The 23,157-nt window shown below is 40.0% G+C and overlaps 2 protein-coding genes across 2 annotated transcripts; both read left to right on the forward strand.

Moving 5' to 3' along the window:
* Positions 1-3,502: 3,502 nt before the first annotated feature.
* alpi.1 (alkaline phosphatase, intestinal, tandem duplicate 1) lies at positions 3,503-14,744 on the forward strand. The gene is made up of 12 exons (XM_085774600.1): positions 3,503-3,612; positions 4,633-4,742; positions 5,481-5,606; positions 7,161-7,276; positions 8,370-8,544; positions 9,378-9,550; positions 10,742-10,876; positions 10,966-11,041; positions 11,428-11,562; positions 11,780-11,971; positions 12,226-12,342; positions 13,456-14,744. The coding sequence occupies exons 2-12, from the start codon at positions 4,649-4,651 to the stop codon at positions 13,728-13,730; spliced, it is 1,614 nt and encodes a 537-aa protein (XP_085630726.1). The 5' UTR covers positions 3,503-3,612; positions 4,633-4,648; the 3' UTR covers positions 13,731-14,744.
* A 1,876-nt stretch (positions 14,745-16,620) lies between these two features.
* alpi.2 (alkaline phosphatase, intestinal, tandem duplicate 2) lies at positions 16,621-23,100 on the forward strand. Its single transcript, XM_085774601.1, has 11 exons — positions 16,621-16,705; positions 17,226-17,342; positions 18,746-18,861; positions 19,301-19,475; positions 19,823-19,995; positions 20,190-20,315; positions 20,420-20,489; positions 20,858-20,996; positions 21,621-21,811; positions 21,942-22,058; positions 22,527-23,100. The coding sequence occupies exons 1-11, from the start codon at positions 16,630-16,632 to the stop codon at positions 22,793-22,795; spliced, it is 1,569 nt and encodes a 522-aa protein (XP_085630727.1). The 5' UTR covers positions 16,621-16,629; the 3' UTR covers positions 22,796-23,100.
* Positions 23,101-23,157: the final 57 nt, after the last annotated feature.

A 23,157-nucleotide genomic window follows, 5' to 3' on the forward strand; every position in this document is an offset into this window, starting at 1 on the left:
CTCTTGTTTTCTCCCATCAGACAATGCTCACCCATCCTGAATACGAATGCATCTCTCTGGATTTTCACAGTTTCACTCTCCATGTGCAACAACGGTTTTCATTCAGCGTTTAGCTCATTAGCACAAGTTTGTTCTCACATGGTTGTCATTGTAATGTACACCATAGAGTATACACACTTGTTTATTCCTCTGCATTCCTTAAACCCTTTGTCCCACTTTGACTCCTCTGAAACCTCGACATTTCCTGCAGCAAAAGCCCGAACCTGTGTGAACTGCTGACAGACATGTGTCCACAAAGGACTCAGAGAGACAAACACTTTGAGTCGATGCCTTGTGGAGAAAAAAAGATGGGCAGTGTGGGGAGAGAAATGGGTCTGCTCTCTGATTTGATGGATATTTCTGACGCAAACCGGTAAAAAGGTGAGCGCCGCTGGTAGTGCAGATGCTTGTGTGTGTGTGTGTGTCCAAAGAAGTGTGTTTCCCCCTCCTCCTCTGCCTCTGCCTCAAACAAAAGATGCAAGCTTATGCTACAAAATGGTAGTGGTGGAAAGAAAATACATTTGTTTTCCATCATTCATTTATGACTTCTCTGGATACCTTGGAGGTGAGAAACTTTGCCAGCCATTGTTGCAGAAGGACCTACAGTGAGGTGTTGTAAAGCAATTTGTAGGCATTTGGAGGAGCAGGAGACACAGAAAAGGAAGTGGAACGCCAAGAAGAGGAAAGTGGAGAGAACTATTACAGTGGCAGAAAAGAGAGATAAGTCTGACAGCTGAACTGATTTTAAGGCTCAGAGGCAAGATGATGGTGTTGATAAGCTTACTCCTCCTCGCTGGATGTGGCCCTGCAGGTGAGTCAGAATTATATATTTGGGATGTTCCTAAGAGGGCGAGAAGGAAGGCGAAGGTTTGCAAACCAACAGCCATATGCAAAGATTTGATGTGGTCGCTCTGCACCCATGAAAGCATTTTTTTATGATGTGATGTCAAATGCAATATATTCTTCAATGCTCACAGTAAAACTGGAGCTGTGACTTTACTGCAATTTACTTTTTTCCATGTTATGACTTGTAGGTCTGAAGGCAGACTTAACAAACTATCCACAATTATTACACATCACAGAGAGTTTGGCAGACATGTTTACACACACGCATACACACACACACCCCTCTCTCCACCCCCCACCTCCTCTCCCTCTCTGCTTCTTACTAGACCAGTCTCTTTAATTTACTTACCACTTCACGTGCGTACACACTGACACATATGCTATAGCCTAATTAGGATAAACTCCATATTTCCTTTATGAGTCCAATTAAAAACTAAGAGGGGCCGTTTCTCAAAGCTGTCAGACTGTTTGATGTTGAGGTGGCAATCTCTTCCCGGAGCTGCTGTGAGTCGCTGCCTTAAGTTGGGGTGTGGGTCTCTGTACTTTACTTCTAATTGTCCCCCAATTGAGTTGCATGCCTGCAGTAAAACCTTTTATGACTGTCCTTCCAACTATTCAGAGAGGGGATCTCAGCTCTTCACATAAAAACCAGTTACATCATTTATGGTGCCTCCTTAAATTGAACTAGATATAGTCTTGGTCCGTCTTGTGGATGTCACTCTGAGTGTATGAGGGAACTGGGGCTCATATTTGTGATGAGGCCAAAATAGATCACAAGCATCATTGCAGGCGATAGTTTAATTGTTCCAGCAGAGCTGTCTCTGTTTTGATTGTGTGTAAAATCTGGCAGTCTTCTCGTGTTTTCCCCCCTTTTGTCCCTTCTGGATGCCTAAATCTCTTCTTTCTTTATAATATTATATCAAACATCAATTACTTTCACCATCAATATTGCTGGCCCAGTCTTTCCTCTTCCTCATATCTGAAAAAATGCTGTTGAAAGATATCTTTTAAGAGTCAGGGGAAAGGATTTTGCTCCGTCTTTGAAAATGTGGATGTGTGGTCTGGCACCACCCACATGTATATCCTCACTTTGACAACCTGAACCTAAACATTTCCCTCCACAAGTTGTAGCCTAGACCCCAAATCTGGCTAACCACTATAATTTACAGAACCTATAGGTTAAAGAATCCTGGCATGTTAAGAGGAGAGTGAAGGAAAGTGGAGGGGAAAATAACATTTGTAATTTACTTGTAGTGGAGTGACTGACTCAGCGTCCAGATGCTTGAATGAGGGGGTGCTTTTATGTGTGAAGAGGTAGGTGTGTGTCTGTAAACCAAGTGTATATTTCAACATTCCTTAAAAAGATTTGTTTTGGGTTCTTTACAAATCAACCTTGTAGTGTAGCGTATGGCAACCCCTGCTAGGAACCTACCTATAAAAAGAATATACACATATTATTCCCTTTACATGGCTGATCTTGCACATTTGTTGTTATTATTAGACAGTGAGCACTACAGTAGATGGTGATGGGAGGGAGAAATGGAGAATCATATGCTACTGAAATCAACAGACACAGTTGAACTGGAAAAGGCTGTGATTACATGATCAGTGTCAGTGGTTAAACCACACTATGTCCCGTTTTTCCATTTTTCAGTTGTTTTAGGGATTTTTTACCGTAACAAATTGGACAATTTTCAATATGATTCAAACACAGGACGTCACACTTAAACATAGTTAATCTAATGACAGTTTACATTTGTCTTTACCAGCCTGGATCTTACAATACATGCATGTAGACAGGTTTTTTGTTTTGTTTTGTTTTGCCTTCATTAGATATAACAGGTCATCTGTTTATGCACAACACACAGTTAAGAACGCCCACCCTCCACACAACCCCCCATTGTACAGTTTCCTTTGCTTCGTGATCTCAATAGTGAACACATAGTGAACACATATCACCATCTGTTACACTATAAATATCCCATATACTCACTCTCTATTGGAAGGAAAATATGTTTTTTTTTTCTTCTTACCAGCATGTATCTTGTTACCGCTTCTCCATGCTTCACTGTTTTCCTTGGTGGAATAAATAGATGTAATATGCTTTTGTTTGATAACTGCCCCGTGGTGAACAAGTGATTTTATTTTTCAATACATATATAGTCATATCTGTCATGTACAACCTTTGAGTAAGAGACCAGATCAGAGGTACGGCATTCACTTTTAGATACTGAATGCTCTATTACTGAATTGTATATAAAGTATATATTTGGACTAGAGCTCTTAAACAGTTGCGCTTTGCTTTGTTTTTGTTTGCTCCTTGTTTGCTCCTCTAAATTCCCAGGAGCTCACTGCCTTCCCATGAACATTCAAGCTTGCCATTATAATCAGCCGACAAAAGCGCCTAAGTACCTTTCAGTAGATGGATGATCCATGCTGAGACCTAAAACAGCCACCAGGTGTTTACACTTGTCATGCAGGAAACTAATTTGACTTTCCCAACATAAGCGAGACTTTCTCTCAGGGGCGAGCCCATAACAAATGGACGGACAGACAGGCCTCCACAAGTTTTCCTTGCTCTAACACATAGCTGCCGGTATTTCCAGTTAATGTTGTGTGGGCTACATCATGTGAGGCCTCCTTCCCCAGATTGCTGCTATGATTTTATTGCAGTCTTGATTAGGCACATGTGACTAACTGCAAACCCCTGTTGGCAACGGGTGAGTGGTTGGCAGAAAGCAGAGGTCTTCCAGAGCTCTGAATTGTAACGAGATTCAGCCTCGCGGGTTCAGGAGGCGAAAGAGCCGTTCGCTGGGAATTTGATTCTTCTGGTCGTGTGGAGCAAAGTTGGCTCAACTCACCTCATTTCACACATTAACTGTTGTGTTTGCGTAGAAGAGAGACATTTTCATTCTGCAGGCGGTCTCCACTACCTCACGAAAGAAAAATGCTAAACCCACTTTACTTCCCATGGAAAAACAGCCAAGTTGACTCGGAGAGAGAGAGCGAAATTATTGGGGTCTTCTAAATGCAAACAGTTCAGAGGAGGAGAAATGAATATATGACAATTTTCCTGACGTGGAGAGCAGAGCACATCAAGACTCAATCATGATATACTCAAAAATAGGTTGGACCTTGTTTCCTTCCCTCCCCTTGGACTGTTTTTTTCCAGTGTATGGGGGGAAAAGAAATGGAAAGAGACATGGTTATGATTTGTGTCATGATGGGTGCCAACACAAATTGGGCAGCTATTTTTTTCTCTCCCCCATTTAAGGGGCTGCTGTATAAAGAGACCTATTATACATTTACCACATCAAAGGAACGTGTAAATATCTATCGTGTACACTTCATGGAAATGAGGTACAACTATGCTGAAGAAACCTTTTAAAACAATACGGAGGGGGGTGGTGCATGTGGTTGAATCAAAATGAGTAGAGGGGCTAGGATGCTCCAGCACTCTTGTGTGGTCCTTGCTCCTCTGTCTCTTCGCTCTCCCTCTCTCCCTTTCCCTCTCTCTCTCTCTCTCTCTCTCTCTCGCCCCCTTTGCTCTTCCTCCCTCTCTCACATTGCCTCTTCCTCCTTTTGTGGCTCTAAGCCTATGAGCTGTCGTGGGCCCTTCCTTACTACACACCCAGCGGGGCTTTAAAAAGGAAGGGCCAGAGGTCTCAGCAGCCACACACACTCTCTGCCTGTTGGTCCCGGCGTACTGCTCTGAAAACCGACTGTGTCAACCTCTCCAACCTCCAGGTTGCTTGGATTAGAGATGCAGACGCCACATCGCAGGGCCCCAAATCTCCTGTTCATCCTCCTGTGCCCCACCCTGCTGGCTGTGGGCTGGGCTGCTGTGGAGAGCCAAGGTGAGGACATGACAGAGAGTCATTATTGCTGCCTGCACGGTGTGGATATTAGTGGCACTTTGTGGGCAAACGACAGGACGCGCAGAGAGACTTGAATATGTAACCTCAACCTGGGAAAGGGTGAGTGTGTACAGTGAGGACAGACTGTGTTTGAGAACGTCAGCTGCTGTGGTCCAGGAGCACGTACTCAGGTGTGTAGGTGTAATGGAGGGAATGTGTTGGTGCAGATGCACAAAAGCATGTGTGAGTATATTTTTGCCTTGTGTCTACCTGTTTATACAGAATGTGGTGTGGACTGTTTGTCTTTCCGTTGTTTTGATGTGTGGCCGGGGAAACGTTCCTTTTAGACTTCCTTCACTGCGAGCTTCTCAGTGGGCATGGACAGACTGAAACCAAAGTGTCCTCTTGGCTGTTTTTGTCGTTTTGACACCTCTGGAGGAGCCCCTTTTCTTGTCTACCCTGAAGGCAAAATACAACTCACAGTGTCAGAGAAAGGCAGAGAAAGATACATGAGCTTGCAGACACCCACCGACACACTTGAATTCACTTGAAGCTTCTGTGCACTGGAGATTCACCAATCCACACCATGCAAACAGCACACTCATACTAAGCAGTGACTATCACACACATGCCTCACTCTCTAACTGTGTAGCCTCTTAAATCCACTCTGGATCCATACATACCATACTCCCCACGCACTCATCTAATACTCTATCTTTGTGTGTTTCCATGGAGCAGCACTGTATGAACTCGAGAAGGAGCCAGCTTATTGGGATGCTCAGGCGAGGGCAACACTGGATGCTGCACTGAAACTCCACCCTCGTAATCACCGGGCCAAGAACATCATCCTCTTCCTCGGTGACGGTAGGTCATGCTATCGTTGTGGAATCCATCACAGAAAACATTCATTGTGGGTGAAGTCTGACAGCTACTGAATGACAAATATGCAGCATATGAGCTGTGAGCGTCTTCTGTTACGGTGTGTTTGCTGTGCCCAGAATGGATGTAGGGACAGTGGCTTGGACAGTGGACTGTGTATGAGAAGTAACTAGATTTGTGGCAACTCAAATGCTTAATATAAATTACATTTACATTGATTTAGGCAAAGAACTGTATGACTAGTCACTGTTTATTTATTAATAAAACACATTTATTTAAGAGTCTTAGTTTCATCATTTTCCAGTTCATTGATGTGGTTCAGTTTTATTTGTAAGTAAACCCTAAACATTATATTTCAATGTTGGACTCAATTTCATCAGATGGCCAGGAACCTTATTCCAGATAAATGTTATTGCTGAAACACACTGAAATACAACCTCTTTTGTTGTGTAGAGATGAGGACTTGTTGAACTTTGGAACTTTTTGGAATGGAGGTGACAATTAAGGTGGCAATGGTAATTAGTGAAGGGTGTTATGTCGCTCTGAATGTGCTGACATGCCACATTTCTCATGGCTCCTTTTCTCGCGTAGTCTGGCGTTCACTAACTTACACAGTAAGGGATAACTGTTGCCAGTTGGGATACATTTCAATTTAAATTTGACAGGAAAATAATTCACATTAATTCTCACATGTGTGATGTATTTACAGCTGGTGAGGCATGAAAGTAATCTTCTGAGGAAGAGATTTTGGAGCATTCTCTCCTGGTAACTGCTTGAGTATCTGTTTTAAATCAAACCTTCTTAGTCACATTTCTGGGTGGTCGAGGCTGAGTTTTCTTTGTGCATCTCTGCTGTAATGCCCGGCTCAGAGCCTGCTCTTGGTTTACAATGTGATATTTAAAGGAGAGTAAAGTGATCACAGTAACTTGAGTTTCTTAAACTAGGACTTTTGAAGTTAGGGGTGGGAGCCTTTAGTTAACCACAGAAAAATGGTTCATTAAAAAACAGATCAAAAGGCATGAACTGTATCTTTTCATGGAATATATGCTATTGAGTATAGCAGGACCTTTGGGTCTGTTGATGATAGATTTTCTACAAATAATGGTCCGAATAGTTGCCTGGAAGAGTCAGCCTGTGTGACGATTTTGTTTGAGAATGTGGTTTTCCCTAGAAAACCACTGCTTTAACTGCCCTGTTCATTTGCGGATCCAGTTGAGGTTAATGATCTTGCCATGTTTTGACTTTGTTTGCTGAGAGAATTACTGAATCAGTGTTTTTTCTCCAGTATGGCAGCTACACTCAGAGATTTTCAAACATGGAACATTATAATATTTCTGGTTTGGAGTCTAATAACCCAAAAAGTGGACTGAGAACAGTTCATTCAGTCACTGTGGAGTCTGTTGGGGTTAGAACAGTTCAACTTTCAAAAACATCTTCAGATTTCAAGGACATACTTGGACGCTTACACCATTTGTATCTTTAATATGTCAGATATCAATGCTTATCAGTAACCCTCACCTGGAAATCCCTCTTTCCCAGGTATGGGTGTGTCTACAGTATCGGCAGCTCGAATCCTACGTGGTCAGATGGCAGGTGCATCTGGAGAGGAGACCATGCTGGCCATGGACACCTTCCCATATGTGGCCATGTCTAAGGTGACAACACAACACTGACTTGTTAGTCATCAGTCTTTATTCATCAACAAGTTATTCATGGTTTGGACTGCAATTACTGAGCCCGGTAGGTTTCATCATCCAGGTTCAGCTGAGTTTTGCAAATTATTTCCCCTTTCTCAGAAGCCCTATTTTTATAATCAGTGTTTTTGTCCGCTCTGGTCTACTGAGTACCTTTTCCATGCGCTACATGCATCATTTAAAGCTTTTTGATTTAAATAGCCAATGTTTTTTCACCTTTCGCCTTTTGGTGCCACGGAATTTTAATCTTAATAATAGTATTGAAATAAACATATTCATCAACCTTCTGTACATGTCCCTGGCATGTTAACAGTTGAACATTTATTACAGTATATTGCTTTTTAATAGTGAAAGGTTTTACCATATGCATATTATCGGATTTGTATTGGATGATTTAAAAGAGACAAAGTAATTAAGACAATGCAAGTTCATGCATTAATGTGGTTGTTTGGTAAATCAGTACAACATGAAGCAAACGAGAAAGTTTTAGTTAGAAACAAAGAGAAAGACAGCGGTTTAGTGTTTGTGTCCATTTTTCACATGCTTTGTTCTCTTAACATGTAACATCTTGCCACATACCATCCTGCTCTCTTAACGTTAAAGAGCATCAAGGGATTTGGCTAAATCAACACTTAAACAGAAAATGCTGACACTGTGGTAAAAACACATTTAAAGTCTTATAAAAGTTGAATTCATCCTTGTGGCCAAACATAATTCAATGTCTTTAGCGTCTCTATGTTCTAGCCTATAATCAAACAAGATTTTTTATATTTGCTTATTCAAGAAAAATGCACAATTTTCTGGTTGGGTTAATGTTGTAGACCTTTCCCAGGAATATACTCTGCCCTTTGTACAAGACTAGTTTCATTCAAATGAACATAGTGACAGTGTTTGGGATTAGCAATGTCTCCCCGGCTTAGTGGCTCTCAGGTTTCCACACTGTTTGACTGTCAGTTTTTCTCTGCTCAAACAAAGAGAGACATTGCTTCTTCTAGTTTAACTGTATATTTATTTTGGTTCTGTTTTTAATAGTGTTTATGTTTCCACTCCACAGACCTACAGTGTGGACAAACAGGTAGCTGACAGTGCTAGCACGGCTACGGCCTACCACTGTGGGGTCAAGGCCAACGCTAAGACAGTAGGACTCAGCGCTAATGCAGTGGCCTACGAGTGTAACACCACCTTTGGAAATGAGGTCTTCTCGGTATTACGACGCGCTAAGGCACAAGGTAAGTAGAATAAATAGTTGGGCTAAATCACAGGAGCGCAGTGTAAGAATTACATTCTTATCTAAAGATACACACTGACCACTACCTTAGAATAAAATATAGTAAAACAATCATCTGATAAGCATGTTCTCTGCTACTTTATTGTCTCCTCCAGGTATAGTTCAGTGTTCAGATCAGCTGCCTGACATACAATATGTATACTGACCAGCCTTGTGGTAATGGGCAATTCACAACATGTTATTTGTGTGGAAATATACTCATTATGTACAACATTACATATATTACATGTTATGTTTGTTATGAGAGTCATAGATACAGCAGCTATAAATACCTTGGTAACAACATGTTTACGAAGCACTGGAGTGTTTGTTTAGTCTTTTCTATGAAACTGCAAAGTTTGGATATTTTATTAGAGGCAGCAGGAAAGTTAAACCTCCGTGGTTGGAGCCCACAAAGCTGAGTTTTCAGAGGGCAAGTTCATTTGCATTTTAATTGAATTATTAACCATTTGAATCACAAATACAAAATGCTTTTCTACATTTCTGTCTTATTTATTGCTGTGGCAGCAGGTTTATTAACTTTCCTGCAGCGTGTCAAGTTCTATGATTAACTCATTTCCACTACTTCCTCCACTGGGCTTCATTACTTGGTCAGAAAAGGCTTCAGGAGTGTGGATACGCACACTGAGAACTTAACAAGTGCCATTATTTCTTCATTCAGACCAGTCTGTGTCTGAGAGATCTTTGAATACATACTCAATCACAAAAAAACTATTCATATGTGTTTATTTGTCAACCCTTTTATGATTTGGGTGTGTGTCTGATTTGTTCCAGGTAAATCAGTTGGTATTGTGACAACCACCCGTGTCCAGCACGCCTCCCCAGCTGCTGCCTATGCACACTCTGTCAGCCGAAGCTGGTACAGTGATGCTGATCTTCCTGCCATTGCCCACAAACAGGGCTGTGTCGACATTGCCACACAAATGGTCACCAACTTTGACATTGATGTATGTGAGAGCAATTTCACTTTGCATTTTTTATCATTATTAAATAAGATATTTAATTCAAGTTCCATTTAAGAAACAATGTGTTGTTATTGTACTATAACTCTGTTTTATATATTGTGCTTATCTAAAATAGTATATTAGTATAATAGTATTTTATTTTCATGTTCAGATGGCTAATGCAATATAATTTACTTGATATTGTTTACAAGTTAATGAAAGATATTATTGGTATGTGACTCATTTTATTGTCAAAGTCCAATCAGTCCACAAGGACTGGTCTGGTTAAATGATTGAAGACAGTACAAGACAGCTGTAGAATAGAGGATTGGCTGCCAAGGTGCAAGGGAAAAAAACAAAATAAGAACAGGATAGGGCCTTAGAGTATAATGCAGGCAAGGTATGTGTCCAAGATTTACATTCATTACAATCATTACATTCATACAAAACAACAGAAATTGACTTAAGAAATTCAGAGCATTCAGAAATGTACATTACAAAAAACATTTCATCCTATGCTGGAGGCTGCTCACACTTGCATGATTTCTGGTTCGCACATTTAGTTTTATAGCACATCACTGGACTAGATGTACTTCATGGGTTCACTTTAGGCAAGCACACTGCACTAAGAATACAGACTGTGTATGGTCTAAATTTAAATGTGGTGAGCCTCCACAGCATAGTATTTTCTAAGTTACAACTACTACACAAATACAAACAGAGTGTGTAATCAAAAGAACTTTGCATTGTGCATACCTCATAACATCAATTTTGCATGCTGCTCTGTGGTCATAGCTTGTAACACTTATTATTGTGCTATGATGTTTTCATGTGCTGTCAGAGTGCTCTACTTTGTTTCAGCTACAACAATTAGCTGATGAACAGCAGCTTTCTTGTATAAAAGACTTTTATAAAAGTGAAACAGTTTTGCCAATTGTTTGACATGGCTGCAGTACAATGCAGCCTTTAAAAAAAATACAGATGTAGAGATCCACATTGCAGTATTCATCGTTCATGGGTCTCATGTCTAATGTCCACATAGAATGATTTTGATTTACACATATCTGATGGAAAATTAATATAGTTAACTACTTTAAGTAACCCTTCTCCTGTTTTGTTAATGCCTTTAGTCTGTGTAATGATTTAAATGATTGAATGATTGAATGATTCCATTATGTCTGCTGTACCTTTAAGGTGATTCTGGGGGGAGGGAGGATGTACATGACACCGAAAGGTACCCCAGACCCCGAGTACCCTACCTCCAACTCTCGCAAGGGCGACCGCAAAGACAAGAGGAACCTCATAGACGTGTGGCTGAATGCTAAACCAGTGAGACTATTTAATATGTAGATATTACTTACCACGTCTTATACAGATAAGCAGTCACAGATTCACATATCCGCTCACTTGTCTTCCAGAACAAGAGGTCGCACTATGTTTGGCACAGAAAGGACTTCGATGAGATTTCTGCTAAAACTACTGACCGGCTTATGGGTGAGTACAGAGATATGCCAACACACAAGGTTGTTGTATAAAACACACCCTGGCACTGTACACATGATACACAAGACAGAGACAATTTGTATCTTAGACATTACCCAGGTATTGACAGATATATTTCTTATCTAAGTTTCAAAACCTTATCAAGGGCTTTAAACAAGAAGATTCCAGTAAGGCCAACTTTCATCTTTACAACCATGTTACTGTAAGTACACATGATGGTGCGTCTAAGTTAGCTGGTACTATCAAGCCTTGCTACAACCATAAAATAATACTCTTTCTTCTGATTCTAGTTTGGTCTTTGGCTTTTATTCTTATGTTAACTCATTCTGTATTGTGTGTGTTCTGCCTTCCTTCTTTTTTCTTGTACATGATCCCAGGTTTGTTTGAGCCAAAGGACATGAGATTTGAGGTTTTCCGGAACAGCTCCCGAGATCCCTCCATTGTGGAGATGACAGAGAAGGCCATACAAATCCTCAGCAAGAATCCCAAAGGATACTTCCTGTTTGTGGAAGATGAGTATTATATGAACAGCCCTTTGACTTGAAAAACCGATCGTTATCATATGTCAGTCAATGCAAAATTAAATCTTTTATTTTTGAGAAAAGGTTGATTTAAAGATAGACTATATCATAATTGATATAAGTTGACATCAAGCACAAACCACTTGTTACATCCAAACAAAAGAAAGAATTGATGGACTAATTCACTTTATTTGTGGTTTCATAGCACGAGGGAGAATTGATCATGGCCATCATGACGGTATTGCCAAGCTGGCTCTGACAGAGACTGTGATGTTTGACCGAGCAATTGAGCGTGCTGCACAGCTAACCAGAGAAAATGATACACTGACTGTGGTCACTGCTGACCACTCCCACGTCTTTACTTTTGGCGGCAACACACCTCGAGGGAATCCAATCTTTGGTAAGTCTTAAATTCAGAAAGTGCAGGGGGATGAAAATTAAGACACAAGCCATTCATGGAAAATAACAGAAGTTGCCTAGAATTACAAATTTTGAGGCATTTTTATATGGGGGTGATTACATAATTTCTAAGATTGTCATTATGTAACTTGCATTTTTCTTCGAAATACTTTTTTGTCTTATACATAAAGACAAAGCAAATAATACCCTTACCAATGGACTATTACTCATTCTGTCTACCATTTTGCTATTCAGGTCTGGCACCAAAGAAAGCTGACGACAGAATGCCTTTCACCAGCATCCTGTATGCCAATGGCCCTGGTTATGTCCACATAAATGGAACCAGAGGAAACATCACAATGGTGGATTTCTGTGAGTACAAACTAATGCCTTTCAGATGCGGCACTGGTCTGTGCTGATGTGTGTACAGACATCGTGAACTGATGTGGTTAAGGCTGACTCATGCCTGTGTTTTCCTCTGGAAAGCAGAGATGAAATATGATGTTTATGGCACCATGCTGTCTTCTCTTGTGTTCTGTGCACAGGCGCCATTGTGTGCATGTAACTGTCCTTTAAAAGGCTGTTTGTGTTTCTTTGTGGAACAGTGGACAGCAATGATCTGGGTCCTCCCTCTCCTGTTCTGCACCACTCGCTTTAGTCATTGCATGAGTGTGTATACTTAGGACACTAAGGATGGAATATCTCTATCAAGGGAAAAATTACCCCCAATTTTGGCTTTTTGAACAGGACTCACTTTATATTTTTGGAACCAGTTGTTGTGTCTCCAAAGTGCACACTCAACCCTGTCTGTCACCTACAGAAATGTGTGATTACATGTAAGAGAGTCATTTCTACAACTTTATATATCCATCTGGAGAATCACTGGAAAGGACAGCATCTGCGGTCTCATAATGAGTTGTTATTTTCAGAGCAGCAAAGATATTATTAGTGAAAGAGAATAAGGGCTTCCAGCAGACTGTTGCAACAGTTTATACACATTACTACAAAAGAAACCCTTATCTAGAACAGACAAAAGGACCTCATCAGGTCTTCTTTTTTTTTTTTTTTTTACATCATAACTACATGACATTTTGACTCTGACAGTAATGCCAGTGGCTCTGACAGCATAGTTTGTTTTTGGGTGGAAAGTATATACAATCTTTCGATACACCTCACTTTAGAAAAGTCAGGCAGTAAATGCTGTAATTTCATCAAAAAGGCTTCAAGTTGAACCAGGTGAATTACACAACATTTGCCAATCAGCGTTTTGTGGACAAAACAGCCACAAAAACAGCACTGAGGCAACTGTCGAGTGTACTCTTAAAGATATCTGAAGATGCTCTGCTCTCTGAAGAGGGTGGTGTAGTATGAACCAACAAAGAGAAGCCAGTGCAATCTCTTGAAACAGCAATGCTATACGAAGTTGTCAATGTCAAAAAAAGAAAAAAAAAGATTTATTTGAAAGCTCTGTTTATTTCTTCCCAGATGATGAGGAGTACATGCAGCAGGCTGCTGTCCCATTGGATGCAGAGACACATGGTGGAGAGGATGTACTTATCTACGCCAAAGGCCCAATGGCTCACCTGTTCCATGGGGTGAAAGAGCAGAACTACGTGGCACACGTCATGGCCTATGCTGCCTGTTTGGAGCCCTACAAAAATTGCCCTCCGCATGGCCACAATCATACCTCAGCTGGGTGTGTAAAGACACTCTCAACCTTTCTATTCGGCTCACTTGGCCTCCTCTGGTTGTTCAGATGACCCCCAGACACCCACAACAAAAAGGGCACACTCACTCAGAACCATTGTATGCATGCAGCAATACAGACTCTTGCACTAAACATTCACACAGGCGCACACTCTCACTGTATGCACACAAGCTGGCCAGTCAGAATGCAGGGATAAACATATACGGTACCGTATGAGATAACTGAAAAATACTCACACTCCCCAATTACATCCACATCCACATCCAGCATGTGTTATCTACTGTGCATGCAACACACAGGCTTAAACTCACACCAGATCTCATTTCAAGTGCATACTAACGAACAGGTAGCTTTTGCAGGCTAGAACACAGGCAGGTAGGGATTTAAATATCCATGCAAAGATTAACATTAATTCACATGCAAGCAGATCTTGAAGAAACACTCCATGCTGTAGCTTTCATTGCAGAGGAGTCAGCATCGACAGTATTTACTATTTTCAACATGCAATGTCACTACAAACTTGCACTAACTGGTTATTTCTTTTGTTTTGGTTGGACTTTGCAAAACAACTTCTGCTAGCATAAACCGCTTGCTAAGAGCTATCAAACAAGAAGCTGTAATTTCCCATTTGTACATTTACTTTGGGCTTTATCCAGAATTGCTACCAGCAAGCAAAATGAGGGCTCACTGTTTATCTTGTGCACGCTCAGAGGGGACACACAGCTGTTGATGTACATGGAAAATGTCTATATGACAGCAACATGAACTGGAACTACGGCCATCATGCCATGTCTGCCACACCAACAGACCTTATAAGGACTCATGAAGATACTGTACCTCCTATAGGAGTGAATAACATGTAGCTTTTAAGATTTTTTACGTTTTTACCCTGACCTCATTTGGATCCAAATAGTAAATCTTTTTTCTGTCAGATTGTCTGTCACTTGATACAGTATGCAGTCTATGTAGATTGTATATGAATGTATTTTGTAAGCAAATATTGTCTATGTATTTTTCTATTGTGTTTTTGCAAATATTACTTAAATAAGGATAAAAATAGATTTTTTGATGAGTCGATTGTCCATTTTATTCTAGCGATCATAGATTATTACAGGCCATTTTATTTTGTGGTTCCTTCTGAAAAGTCCCTAAAAGGAACTGATATTTAATTGTTACATCAGTCAACTGTAACTTTTTAATTTCTAAATAAAGAAACATAAGGATCTATGCGGTTACTTGAGTTTTGCTATCGCTGTATAGCTACCAATAGCACTAACAGCTGTTTACTTATGAGTCTAGTTGAAATGTTGTTAGTTCAACATCAAGCTTTATTCCTTTACTTGACAGAAGCTGTCTCTAGCGGTGGAAACAAATCCCATTTTCGAAGTCTTTTTTTTTGCCTTTATTATAGTGACAGTGTGAGAGAGCCTTTTTTGTACCAAATTTAACTAGCCACCCTGGCTAGGAGGAAACCATTTCCAGATACCAACTCACTATACAGCATCAAAGCCACCCCAAAGAGCTAGCACTGCTCAGAAAGTATATTGTAACCTATCAGGAGAAGTGAAAAGTAAACAGCTATTAATGTTGCTATGTGGCTGTGTAACAATAGCGAGACTTACAAAGCTTTGGATTTTAAAAAAAAGAATAGAAGAGTCGTCGTCCCTAAGCATTTAACACAAGTGAATCTATCTACTGTGTTGTAATGGCATCATCAAAAGGTTCCCACCTACACTTAAGTCCACGGCATCAACCATTAGTAGAAAGTCAAGGTCACTTCTTGCAAGAGGGTCTGCGCAATGCTGTGTCTGTCATACAAGATGTCATATACTTCTTATTTTGCCCTGTATTACTCAGGTTTTGGCAATATTAGTCCCAAAGCATATATCATTCACTGACTCTTTCAGAGGTCCTGCTCTTTTCAGAAAGCCTTTTGGACTTGTGATTTAGTCAAAATGGTGATAACAGAAAAACATGGAATGGAGGGTGCAGCCTTGTGTTGGTCTGTCTGAAACTCAACCACAACCACACTGCTGAAAAGCAGTAACACAGATGTGCAGTCGGACCCACCTGTACACACACAGACTCACATGGGATCCATTAATTCTCACAAAGTCACAAATTCAAATAAATGCTTGCTCTGTCAGAGAACTGTTCAAAAGTTGGCAAAATTCCCATTCAAATATGAGCGGTATAATTGCAAAACAATACAAAAAGTAAACCAGAAAACCCTATAATCAACATCATCATTAGATGATGATTTATAGTGGCAATAAGACAAAATATAATAAAGATAATAAAGCTGCTGCTGGTTAACGTTTAAGAGATAAGGTTCCGTATTCCAGCTGCGTTTGCACTTCTACTAACCTGGAACTAATACAAAAATAAAATGGTTTCAGATAATGGATTCATTAGATCACTGTTAAGATTAATGACTAATAAGCTAGATGTGCTCATAACACTCCACTTCAAAATAAAAGCTATCATTTTCAGCCAAGAATAATATGTATCCAAAGCAATTTAAAATAAAAACTGCTGGCGCCAGTCTGTTGTGACCTCAGTGCACAAAGGCAGTTCATTGGACTTGAAAACAACTGCTTACATATAAGCACCTTTGCCAACAGAAGTGCTATCATGAGAGATATAATGAACTTCAGGCATTAACTCCTGTCACTGGAAATATCGTTAATCACAATTTACAGATTTGAATACCTCAAAGAGAAATTAGAGCCTGTTGTTTTTTCAGAAGCCAATATCTAGTTTACTGCCTCTTTCCTGCTCTGTATGTGTGTGTGTGTGTGTGTGCGTGCGTGCGTGCGCGCAATATACCTTGATTGCTCACTTTGTACTGCTCCTTCATGTGTCCTTTGCTCCTTGGGTGCAGCTATAAAAGGACAGTGTGTGTGCGCAGCCCCCATTGAATTTCATAGAATCTACCCATAGTCGACACCATGGCTATCAAACATAAGCTCATTTTTGCTGGATTATTGATTTTAATTTCAGTGCAGTGGACTGTGTGTGCTTCAGGTAAGGATCTGTTACACATTGATGCAGTTTTGTTACATCAGAAAAGGGTTGCTTTTATATTTCAAGTTGGAATCATACATGTGGATCTTAAGAAAAACACAAAAACAAACAGAAATTTAAGTGTAATCAAAACAACTTTTACTGTTATGGCACCAAATTACAGCTAACCATTTGGTACTTCAATTCTTTTCCCTGATGGACCATTTGTTGTTTGATGAAAATATACTTACATTAATAGATCATAGTTTATATCACAAAACCATCTGCATCAAACACTTCTGCATAATATGAAGATATGTGATTAAAATGATATCAAGGTTGCATTCTTCTCTGTTATGATTTCTCATGGCCATTATGTGTAACATTATTCTAGTGTGGTAAAAAGTATGGATATTTATCTGTCCCTCATAACTTTTATCACACATTTATATACTTTATTATTCTTACTGATCATTGTACGTATTATTTCAGTTCGCTTCTAATGTCATATTATATGTTTGTATCACATTCTTGCCCCCAGATGAAGAGCTCCACGCTGATTACTGGAACAACAAAGCAAAGCAAGCTCTTCACAGTTCCCTGAACATTCAGCCTAATGTCCACCAAGCCAAGAACCTCATCCTCTTCCTGGGGGACGGTGAGTGTGGTAAACAGACCTCTCTCCACCATTTAAGACGTTTTCCCTGACTTGTGCAACATTTGCGGCTTTTAGTTCAGTTCGTTTGTTCAGGTGAGGAGAGAACAATGGGAGTTTGAAAGTGCGAGTCTCATTATGAACTGCGGTCGAGTGCACCAAGAGGGAGCCAAATGTGCTATGTGACCCTGAAAAGCATGGGTTTATGGGTAGAGAGATGAATGTTGGCATCTGATCACCAGTGGTTACTACTGCTTGGAAAGCCACACATAACAAAATGAACTGAGGCCAAACCACAGTCCACAGTATTCCATTATTTTACTGTAACTGATCTGAACACAGCAAAGAGTTCAGACAAGTTCATCATGCATAGCTAAACTTTCAGACACTGTTGGACTGCTAAAACCTTTAAACTGGTCTTTGGCTGGTTTTCAGGTCTTCAGTACTTGTAAATGTGATTTCATTTTCTTAATTATGGAAAATAAAACAGAGGTAAAAATGTAAACTTTTCCCAAAACTCTTAGGGCAAAAGAAAACAGTATTTCTAACGGTATTTTTCATTCCTGTTCAGGATACCCTACAAGATGAATTCAAATGTCCTCATAATGCATTTTAACTGTGGCCATGACCCCCGAACCTTGCAAAAAGATAAAGTAGTTACTCACGTGCACTTCCTCCTGTTTACTCAATAATCCCAACCCCACTGCAACAAATCACAAATTTATAGATGGAGTGTTAGTTTATGGTTACAGCTGCCTCCACCCTAACTGACCTGTATGCTGATAGCAGCATTTTAGTTTTTTATCAATGTTTGGGATTGGCCAGTAACATTTAACTACCCTATAAATGAGATGTTTAAGAAAACCAGTTGCAAAGATCTATGTCCTAATGACTTAATGGTCATACCTCTCTGTAGAGGAATAACATCTACTGTCATTAACTAAAGCTATAGTAGCTATTGGTGCCCAAACATTCAACTGTTTTGTGTTGAAATGTGTTACACATCACATATGCCGCATTACCATTTATGACATGGCATTGTTTTATGTGGTTCCATACATACATTTAAGTCAATAAAGATAACTGCCTCATTCTCCTTACACCTTGAATCTGTATTCGATAAGACAAGCTCTGACAAGACATGTTGTAAAAGATGCCCTGGATTTTTCACAAAATATATATATACGTATATAGAAAAATCATGTTTGCAGCAGAGAATAAATGCTATAAACTGCTAATGTTTTTGCTGTGCATATTATCCACCATTTGTGAGTGTAAATAACTTGGATGTCTTTCACCGGCCTTTAAACTCACAAGCTTTATGAGGTTCACTGAGGACAATGGCAGCTCTGTGCCTCCCTGGCCGACGTTATCTAACACTCCGGTGTGTATCCACCTGTTTGCAGGTATGGGGATAACAACAGTGACTGCTACCAGGATCCTCAAAGGCCAGTTGGAAGGAGCATCAGGGGAGGAGACCAGTCTGGTTATGGATACCTTCCCCCACCTGGCGCTGTCAAAGGTCAGCCTGACTGACTCAAGTTATGAACTCTGTCCGAGCATTATACTGTTAAGTAAGAGCACGCCATGTAATAGCTGTCATGAAGTTGAGCAGCCCCGACTACAGAATAATGTGAAGCTGTTAAAAATATCATATTTTACAGTGTATGGCTGTGTTGCTTGTGCTTTCATAACAAGCTCATAATACTTGCATGTTGTCTGCTTTGCACATCATTTCAAGGTGACAGAGTAGTCTGTTATCAGTTGATGGTAACACAGGTCACATGTTGCACAAAATGTCCGGGTATTCTGAATGCAGGCAGTTTTGACAGTACTGAGGATCACGTAAAACTACACAGACAGCCCAAAATAAACAACTTACAACGACTCTACTGCAAAAGTAAGACACAATTGAAATTTGCTTACTCTGTTCATGTGTGTGATTGCTCTCGGTCCTGCAGACATACAACGTGGACCAGCAGATGCCAGACAGTGCTGGCACAGCCACAGCGTACCTATGTGGTGTGAAGGCGAACTATGGCACCGTAGGTGTCACTGCTGCCACCCCAAGGTCCAACTGTAAAGCTACCTACGGGAATGAAGTCACATCCATTCTGCACCGTGCCAAGAAAGCAGGTTTGTGTATAGCTACTGTAGTTAGACAACAGCAGTTTACAGTGGCTTTATCTATCCTGGGATTTCAGATTAGTTCTGCCACAGGTTTTGACCAAGTTATTCATTAAGGAGACCTGTGTAAAAAGCACAGTATTATTCTGTCATTTCATGTTTTTGTTAAATGTAAGACAATTTGTCCTTTTTAATGTGAGAACAAAATCAAGTATACACTGAAAAACATATAATTGACAGGACAGTTTGCCATGTGGAAGTGGTTCTTTCCGAACACATAATTAAACACAGTGGTGGAATTTGCATTTCGTCCACAAAACACTGAATTAATTAGTACCACATTGTTCTGATTTCAGGCAAATCTGTGGGAATTGTCACAACAACCCGAGTGCAGCACGCCTCTCCAAGTGCCAGTTATGCTCACTCCGCCGATCGAGGCTGGTATTCTGACTCTCACCTCTCCATTGAGGCTGTCAGAGATGGATGCCGTGACATTGCATATCAGCTGGTTCACAACACAGAAATAAATGTAAGCCTTAATATAAATCTGTCTCCATTCATCCCAAATAATTGTTCACCACTACTTAAATGATGAATCATCCAATCTCTGTTTTCTTTAGAGAAAAGTGTTCCATCCGCATCATTCTCATTCACAGTAAAACACAAAATATATGAAGTCTGAAATATATACTGTATAAATTGTCACCATGTCTCTCAATCCAGGTCATTCTTGGTGGAGGTCGTCAGTACATGTTTCCCAAAGACAAACAAGATCCAGAGTATCCAAAAGACACAGGAGACCGAAACGATGGACAAAATCTTGTTGTGGAGTGGATGAAGAACAAAACGGTACATAGTAGAATTTACACCTGTACCCATTAGGTTGAGCGTGAATAGATGTCATTCTCTTTCTCTGAGGCTCAGTTCTAATAATGTTTATTTATTTCCTACAGAATGCTAAATATGTTTGGAACAAAGCCGATTTTGATGCAGTCAATCCTGCAAATACAGACTTCCTGATGGGTAAGAGTTTTTTCATGGTAATCAGTAACAAGTATGCAGACTTTAACTGAAAAACCAAGCTACTGTACTGGCTAAAGGTTTAAGTGAAAGAAAATGTCACTGACAAGTCTGATAATAACATAATTTCATTTGACAAAGTCATGTATCAAATAAAATCCTTAACATGTTGTGCTTCATGGTCAAAACTACTGTGAGGTATTCAGGGGAAATCAATTGGTCTCAATAAGAAAGATGGGATGCTTTCACTTTTACTGCCCAAATGTACAATTTAGTACATTTTTCACAGAAGAGCTCTCACATTTTAAAATTTGGCCTTTGGCCTGATCTTTGAAAATGAGTCCTGCAATTTCTGTCGCAATTTCTGTTAGGTCTATTTGAACCCAAGGACTGCCGCTATGAATTGGAGCGTGATCCGTCCACGGACCCTTCCCTCACTGAGATGATGGAGAAAGCAATAAAGATTCTCAGCAAAAACCCCAAAGGATTTTTCCTCTTCGTGGAAGATAAGTATAACTGTTTTTTGTAGGGCTTCCAAGTATCATAAAATATCAAGTCAGTGTTAAACTGTCAATTCAAAGTATTTAATGTTCATGCCACATCACTCTCACTCCCATCTGTATTAAAAAGAAGAGGGGGTGCTTAAAATAGTGCATATGGTGATTTTGACACAAGCGATCATCACTTTAGAATCACAGTTTTTAAACAGTGGGTATCCTTTCTTTGTGCCACAGTAATATCTGAATTAATTCAATTCATTCAAACCTTTATTTAAGCCTCGTAATCATTGAAGTTTCCCTCATTTGCATTAATGTCAAGGTACAACAACATAAAAATACAAATCAAACAGTGAGACAAAGTTAAAACATTTGGAGACAATAGCTACTCAGTAAAGCAGAGAGGTGGTTTGAGAGCAATATCTTAAAATGTCCAGGAGGAATGAGCGTGTCAATCATGAGTATGTTTTGAAGATGGTCCCATGTAGTTGGTGCACAAAAACTAAAAGCAGATTTTCCTAGTTCAGAGTGAACTCGTGGGACTTGAAGTGTAAGATAGTCAGCTGAATACATCAAATCTGTAAAAAAAAAAAAAAAGTTAATTAATTAATTTAATAACTTTCTTTTGGACTTTAAGTGGGAGAATTGACCACGGGCATCATGGAGGAAAAGCCAAAAAAGCCCTGTATGAGGCTGTTGAGTTTGACCGGGCAATCGGGCGAGCTGCTGAACTCACCAGTGAACTGGACACCCTGTCTGTGGTCACTGCTGATCACTCTCATGTCTTCGCATTTGGTGGATATTCTGCCAGAGGAAACCCAGTTCTTGGTAAGACACACTTATAGAGATTGATAAGACTTAGTTAATGGGGGTTTTGAATCAAACGTGAAAGTCCTCCGACAATCCAAACTAAAAAACATGTCACTCTTTAGATGCCAATTTGTTCTGTGATTTGCAGGAGTGTCTCGCTCTCTAGCTGATGATGACAAGCACTTCACCACTGCTGTGTATGGAAACGGACCAGGATACCAGATTAACAATGGAACTCGTCCAGATATGAATGCGTCAGTTTCATGTAAGTGTACATTGATAATCCTTCAGGAGAAGACAAATGAAGTAGCTCCATCTAGTGGTGTAACTGGATATCCTACTGTAGAGGCACAACGAGGCATTTGGGATGATCACCTGCTCACTTATTTACTTAGAAAGAAGAAGGTTTGTTTCAACCACACATTTAAAAACATATGACTTATCATATTATAAGAACAATGCAGTGTAATGTAATACTCAACTGCAAGTTACTATAACATTGTCAAGTGTCAGTGTGATAGACAAATGTTTGCCTTTATACTACAGTAGGTCTGCAAAATACTACATAAATAGATAAAGCTTGTAGTATGCAGTTGTTTGTGGTTAAGATGTATTGTATTTCATCAAAATGTTAGATGTCCCCTTTATTTTAATCGCATCACTATGTGGTCACTTTACGTTTGCAAATACAGATACAGCTAATGTGATTTTCCTTTGTCCCATTGTCCTCTAGCGTCTAATGATTATCGTCAGCAAGCCCCTGTCCCTCTGGGCTCAGAAACCCATGGTATAGAAGATGTAGCCATCTTTGCCAAAGGTCCCATGTCACACCTCTTCCATGGGGTCCAGGAGCAGAGCTACATCGCCCATGTCATGGCTTTCGCGGCCTGTCTGGAGCCCTATGAAAACTGCGCACTGACACTCAACCATGCTGGAGTCTTCCACCCAAGCCTGATGCTCCTCCTGCTGGGACTCCTTCTCTTCTCTCTCTGCACTGTCTGAGTCAGTGCGACATTTCAGCTGTCAAAAAAGAGAAAAAAGAAAAAAATGTAAAAGTCTTGACATTGCACATTTTGTGTGGAATTTAGAAACTGTACAGCTGCACAGCTTAGACATGTTCTGCTGGTCGAGATAACTTTTTTTTAAAAAGATGTATATGTATATTATAATGCTGTTATGACTGCATAGAGCATAGACTTTTAATACTGAATTTAGTTTATTTATATTAAAACATGATTTTCAAAGTGATTCATGTTGTCTTTTGCTCTGCTTTGTATAAGAAGACCATGGTTGAACCAAGAGTGGAAGTTTCTCAACTTTGAGGGTTAGGAGTCATTTTCATGCCCCTCTAGCTTCCTATAGCC

The sequence above is a fragment of the Trachurus japonicus genome, chromosome 4 (genome assembly GCF_045865225.1).
Source record: "Trachurus japonicus isolate A0001 chromosome 4, Traja_1.0".
Classification (NCBI taxonomy): Eukaryota; Metazoa; Chordata; class Actinopteri; order Carangiformes; family Carangidae; genus Trachurus; species Trachurus japonicus.